General features: G+C 38.6%; 5 protein-coding genes across 5 annotated transcripts in view; 3 read left to right on the forward strand and 2 right to left on the reverse strand.

Annotated features, from left to right (window-relative positions):
* Positions 1–273: 273 nt before the first annotated feature.
* On the reverse strand, positions 274–1,329 carry Pmar_PMAR029438 (hypothetical protein; the record flags this gene model as incomplete). Its single annotated transcript, XM_002784466.1, has 1 exon — positions 274–1,329. One exon carries the CDS (start codon positions 1,327–1,329, stop codon positions 274–276), a length of 1,056 nt encoding a protein of 351 aa, XP_002784512.1.
* Positions 1,330–2,206: 877 nt separating this feature from the next.
* On the forward strand, positions 2,207–2,841 carry Pmar_PMAR029439 (cyclophilin 1, putative; the record flags this gene model as incomplete). Its single annotated transcript, XM_002784467.1, has 2 exons — positions 2,207–2,310; positions 2,355–2,841. The coding sequence occupies 2 exons, from the start codon at positions 2,207–2,209 to the stop codon at positions 2,839–2,841; spliced, it is 591 nt and encodes a 196-aa protein (XP_002784513.1).
* Positions 2,842–3,051: 210 nt separating this feature from the next.
* Positions 3,052–3,910, forward strand: Pmar_PMAR029440 (conserved hypothetical protein; the record flags this gene model as incomplete). The annotated part of the gene is made up of 3 exons (XM_002784468.1): positions 3,052–3,134; positions 3,580–3,685; positions 3,743–3,910. 3 exons carry the CDS (start codon positions 3,052–3,054, stop codon positions 3,908–3,910), a joined length of 357 nt encoding a protein of 118 aa, XP_002784514.1.
* Positions 3,911–5,434: 1,524 nt separating this feature from the next.
* On the reverse strand, positions 5,435–6,169 carry Pmar_PMAR029441 (Brix domain-containing protein, putative; the record flags this gene model as incomplete). The annotated part of the gene is made up of 4 exons (XM_002784469.1): positions 5,435–5,585; positions 5,658–5,862; positions 5,922–6,004; positions 6,047–6,169. 4 exons carry the CDS (start codon positions 6,167–6,169, stop codon positions 5,442–5,444), a joined length of 555 nt encoding a protein of 184 aa, XP_002784515.1. The 3' UTR covers positions 5,435–5,441.
* A 45-nt stretch (positions 6,170–6,214) lies between these two features.
* Pmar_PMAR029442 (hypothetical protein) overlaps positions 6,215–6,260 on the forward strand; it is a gene marked incomplete at both ends in the record, with an annotated part of 294 nt that continues 248 nt past the window's right edge. Inside the window, one exon of the mRNA XM_002784470.1 lies at positions 6,215–6,260. This exon is cut by the window's right edge and continues 4 nt beyond it. Within this exon, the coding sequence (XP_002784516.1) occupies positions 6,215–6,260 (46 nt within the window).

Consider the following 6,260-nt stretch of genomic DNA (forward strand, 5'->3'; position numbering starts at 1 on the left):
AATCAACCTTTCCCTCTAGAAGGGGGAAGACTGTAGACGATTGTGTTACTATTGTCCCGATTGTTCCACCTATCTTTGGAGCTATCGATCAATTGTGTCCTGTCCCTAAGCTGTTCTCTTCTACTTGTAACTAAGTTTATTGCTAGAAGTAGAAGAAGTATTGCTAGTCATATTTCCCCTTACTATCCCCTGTCCTATCTACTGCGTTGGTTACAATTTCATGAGAACTGGCCGATTCTGATATAATACAAGTATACACCTAGAGTCTATGAACTATAGAGCAGTGGACTGTGGAAAGAATTTAAGGTCAATGTCATTGTTCTTCACGAGGTCGATGTCGTAGAATGACTTAGGTAGACGCTGTTGCTGAGAAGACTCAGAATCACTGTGCCGAAATCGACATCGGGAACCCTGATTACACCGACCCAACTTCCAATAGCGACAAACTTGGTCAAACCGATTTCTGTACCTTCTACCGTCGGATCCGATATCCCGTTTACGATCGATCGCGCCCACTTGAGCACTGACCAGAAGAGCTGAGTCCACTGAACCAGGGTCGGACAAGATCGCTGACCATGATAGACCTCTGGAGTGATAACCAGATACACGAGACCGGTACTGTTCGTCGAAGGCAGCTGCTTGGTTGGAAGAAGTCTCAACAGTTAGTTTGATGACCAAATTAATATAGGCAATGATGGCTAGCGGGCTAATTTCTTCAACGGAGAAAATCACAATCATTAGAGCCATGCCAAATTGAGAGAAACAACTCACCCATTGAGCTAGATTGGTAACAGGCTTCGAGGGGGACAATTTTATATGAACCGGCTTACCGGTTTCGAGATTCTCCTTGGTCGTGACTGATGTGTCCACCACATCTTGGGCCACTTGTAGATCAGACGAGAGGACGTAGCTGTAGGGATCCTGCTTCAGCTTGTTCAGGAAGCGACTCTGTGGGATGAGTTCAGGAGGAGCCTTGAGTGACAAAGGGCCAACATGACCTTGGAGATTTTTTAGACCAGCCGTCATATTGAACACTTCGACTTCATTTTCCGCACGTCTACGCTTCAGAGATCGGCGTGCTTGCGCCTCTTCAATGGTATCGTCAAGTCTGAGGCACGCTGAGGCCTTGGCGGCTGCGCCCTCGTAGGTATTGAGCACAGCATCAACCAGGGTTACCGGGGCTTGAGCTAGGAAATCGACAGTAGTGAGGTCGTTGTTCACTAGGTTGGAAACCAGGGTGGTTAGAGCACCTTCAGTAATAGGATTCTCACCCAATAAATCTTTGACCAAAACCTTAACTTTGTCTTCTGTCTCGTTAGGGGCTGGCATCTAGGAGAAAAAAAATTAACAGTTCAACTCGACAGAGCTTTACATTATAGTAGTTGAGGTTCTAGCCTGAGCTGTGTGTTGCACAACTTTGTGCAACGTGGGACAATGCCCGGGTGCAGGTTTGCTTAAACTACGCTCACAGGTTACACCCGTGGCTTCCACTTTGAAGTACGGATGTGTACACGTGCAACATATGATCTCCTTCCAAAAGTTTCACCGGTGATGTAGTGTAACGGGAAATGTTCGGGGCGAATCTAACAGTTTCTACCCTCATCGAGTGACGTTTTCTTCTCTTGAAATTGTCACTTTCGGTTGTGGGGCGTAGCGACTATAGACTTCGTCCTGTAAAAAATGTCTGATTCATATTGTGATACCCTGATTCTCGGAAATACTCAGATTCAATGGCATCGTCCGAGAAATTAGCGTCATGAGCAAGGCATATTGAGTAAGAGTATTAATCGGCCGAAAAATCAACTTTAGATTATCGAAGCAGCCGGAGATTCACATATCATCGCGATGATCCTAATTTCTCGCTCCGGAGTAAAAAATCAGTCAATCAGGGGTTAGTACTCACCATATGATTTTTTCATCTGAGTAAATACTCCGACTCATCAGGATCCGCATACGGCCCCTGTTTGCCCGTAGTACTTCCACGTTGGGCGGGCGAGATTTTTTTCGTAAATTTTCAACTACTTCCCTGACTATTGCACAGCTCCCGAGGACTTCGGGCGGCCGAGGTAGAAGTGGCACAGACTCTACTCGCAGCGTTTTTTTCCATTATTAGATGCATTACTCTTGAATTAGGTTATATCGGTGATATACGGTGATGACATTTGGTGATTATTCCTTAGCATATCTATCATTCTTGAATATCAGGATGATGATTATTAAGTCTGATGATAATGATAATGATGATGAGGTTCGAGTATTCTTCGATATCAATGTTGGAGACGAGTATATTGGTAGGATAATATTCAGATTGTAATACCAATTATACTACTAAGTATGATTAGTGTTGATAATAGGTATAATAAAGATGTCCCAATAATATGCGAATCCTTTCGACGTTTATGTACTGGTGAGAATGGTGTTAGTTTATCATGTGGATATAAACCTATGCATTATACCAATACCATATTCCATAGAGTTATTAAAGGGTTTATGTGTCAAGGTGGAGATTTCGAGAATAATGATGGTACTGGTGGTGAATCGGGTTATGGTGGTAAACTACCTGATGAAGGCTTATCATTACATAAACATATTAAAAGAGGTATACTCTCTATGGCTAACTCTGGACCTAATACTAATGGATCACAGTTCTTTATTACATTCAGACCATGTCATCATCTAGATGGTAAACATGTTGTATTTGGTGAAGTTATCAAAGGTTGGGATATACTCAATATTATTGAGAATATTGATACTAATGAGAGGGATAAGCCCATTAATAATGATATTATTATTATACGTAGTGGTCAACTCATTAAAGTACCTGCTAGTAGTAATAAATAATAATACTATTTATTGTGTTGTATAATAATGATATATGTTCCTCCTATAAGTGTTATCAGTTTACCCTATAGACCTCCCACAACACTTGCCCCATGCTCAGCACCATAGTATTATCACATTTACAGCCTGTTAATATAATCCACCAGAGGGTTTGGATATATGCTGTCAATCTATTAGAGGGCCATGCATAATACAACAGTGTAATATATAATGATGATGATGCCCCCTTACCAACCTCTAGTAGCAGGTTCCACACCTACTGAGAACACTTCGCATCTATCTACGACTTATTGGTATTATAGTAATAATAAGCATGAGCATCTCAGTTTTTGAGTGTACTTTCTATACCACATAACAGTAGAAATTGTTGTGTTGAATAGTTGTAGTAGTAGTAAGGTGATATTAGTAGGTATTATAATACTCCATGTCATCCATGGTCCCTGATGATAATGATGTTACGGATGATAATAAAGATGTTATAATAACACAGGATGGTAGTAGTAGTAAGGGTATATATAATAATAATACTACTTCATTGTATTAGGTATTGTATTGAGTGTATCAAGAAGTAAATCATCAGCTATGGAATCACAGGAAGCTATTGATAATTATAAGACTAATCCTAAGCGGCCTGGTAATACTAGTAGTATTATGAGCATAATTGTATGCTATGTATGCTACTTATCATCATCATCCTCCTACTTTAGTATTCGATAGGCAAAGATCAGTACAAGGTAGTTCAGCAGGGGCTGGTAGTGATTTCTTTGGTAAATACCAGAAACATCGTACTATTGAAATGGAGAGATTACGTAAGATGGATGAGGATTGGGATAAGATGCAAAAGGTAATACTAATAACAACACTCATTAATAGTGAGCAGCATGATGATGTATTGTATTAGGATATGGAATATCATCGTAAAAGGGAGGAGAATATTAAAAAGGATATTGAGAAAACTGAGAAAAGGCGTGCTAAGAGGAATAAAAGAAAAGAGAATAAGAGACTTAATAATAAGAAGAAGAGTATAACAACAACAACGTCTAAGGATACTATTACTACTCTACCTTAGTATATATAGTCTTGTGTTAAGAGGATGAAGAAGGGATAAGAAAAGATGATGAGGGGGGTTCTTATTATTACACTGTAATACTACCAAAGAGTATCCCATCATCAATGGTACATGATATAGTTTACAATCAATACTCAATTGCTAATAAAGGTTATTATAATCAACTACTAGTTGGTAGTAACTAGTATCATAATAATGAGTATGAGTATGATGATGGAGGTGTAGGGGGATGAGACCACCCTGATGGTGGTCGTAGTAGGCCCTCTCGGAGTATAACTTGTAAGTGATAGTAAGTAATAAAGCTATGATGTTGATAATGTCATTATTGCCCATCAATGCTTTCTACTTATTGATAATAGTATAACATACCTACTACTATTACTACAGTATCCCCCTCCTCCTCCTCCTTCCCTCTCCTGATTCTCTGTAGTGAATAGTCTTTGGTGTGGTGAATGGTATAAGGTATTAAACTTACTAACACTAGGTCTATCTAGAGTGATATAATCATTGTTGTTATTATTATGATGATGATATTGATAGTAGTTGGTTATAAGATGAATAATGGTAGCGTTATAGTAGTATGTGAGGGTATGTACTCTTGTATATTCAATGAACTCTAGACGAATAGTCGTAGTAGATCCCTCAACCTTATAATACCCGATAAACATTAAACACAACAATCATCATATCCATCAACCAACATGTTCTACACTAATGATAATGACTACAATGATACACCATGGTAGAGTCCTCCTACCATTACTAGTAGTTATTATAGATGATGAGTAATTGGTGTTATGGTAAAGTTACCACAATCACATGATGATGGCAATGTGATGTTGTGTATGATAGTATTACTTGGATGAAACTGAAGAGTATTACTACTGCATTCGGGTAGTATAGCTGTTGTCTATTATTATTACTGGTATAATATGATTGTTGTTATTCACGGGTAATATATCCCATCTAGTATTATTATAATGTGGTTCGTGTGTGAGTATAGTTTGACATACTCTAATTGGACGAGGAGGAGGATGTTGTTGTTGTTGGTATGGTATATAATGTAGCCATTTCTGTCTCCAATAGGACCATACACCTGATATCCACCATTACCACCAACAACAACATCACCACCACGACTGCTACGACTACTACGAGCATTTACTGAACATCATCATTAACACTATTACGTAGTGGTTGTTGTGTGGGCTTAATATAGTGACATATGTTATTGGTATTATTATGCTGATCACAGTGTTGGTGTTGTATTGTAGTAGTAGGTAGTATTATTGAGTACTGCTGTTGTTGTTGTTGTCCCCTACTACCAATAGGTATAGAGTATACTGGTATCATACCACCACCATCAGCCACCACCATGGATGATGATTATTATGACATCAATATAATAATAATATATTATTATTATTAAAACTAACAATAACACCTTTAGAGTAGGAAATAGGGAAGGTAATATAGGAACAAGAAGGTGTAGAAGACGTTAATGATGATGATGATGATGATGATAGTATTACTACTCAACCATTACATCATCATCACGATGGTGATGATCAGTAGTAGTACCAAATATCTCATCAAGATGATCCTCCTCTAGATTAGCAGCAACCTTACGCATCTTAGACTTCTCATGTTCAATAACCTTAGCCTCATGTTCCACCTAACAACACCATCATCATTATTATCACTAGAAGTAGTAGCATGATGATGATAGTAGTATTATTATTATTACGGCTCTAGCCCGCTTCAACTGCCTTCTCATCTCAGTAGGGGATTCATATCGTATATTACGATATATAACATCACCACTAAAGCTACCTGATAATACTATCATTGGTTCTAATACCATTCTAGGGCCGATCTCAGTGAGAGTCTGTTTATTAGGGTTATTCATACACTCAGTAGCGGCGGCGGCCTCAGGACTGATCTGATAGTGTCTGAGGAAGAGGAGGAGGAGGAGGAGGTCGTGGGTTCGAATCCCCCTCCCTATTACTACCTAATCCATATCTTATTATCCAACCAATAGAATGCCATAACATGATCATAGAAAGGCTTAGATTTAGGATGATTCCTCGGTATCTGATAATAATGTGATACTTACACTATCAATATTACTATTACCCCAAACATCCTTATGAACATCTGTTTATATAACATTAATTGTGGAGTGGTAGTATTATCAAAGGCAGCATCAAAGTGTAGTAGAGGTCTTGAACCATGTAGACAGTTACCAGTAAGCTTCATTTCACCAACGGTATGGACTAATAATACCAATACTACTACTACTAGATCTTGTTGTTGTTATTACCATTATGTATTTGGAATTTAGCAGTAG

The sequence above is a fragment of the Perkinsus marinus genome (assembly GCF_000006405.1).
Source record: "Perkinsus marinus ATCC 50983 genomic scaffold scf_1104296935218, whole genome shotgun sequence".
Taxonomy (NCBI): domain Eukaryota; phylum Perkinsozoa; order Perkinsida; family Perkinsidae; genus Perkinsus; species Perkinsus marinus.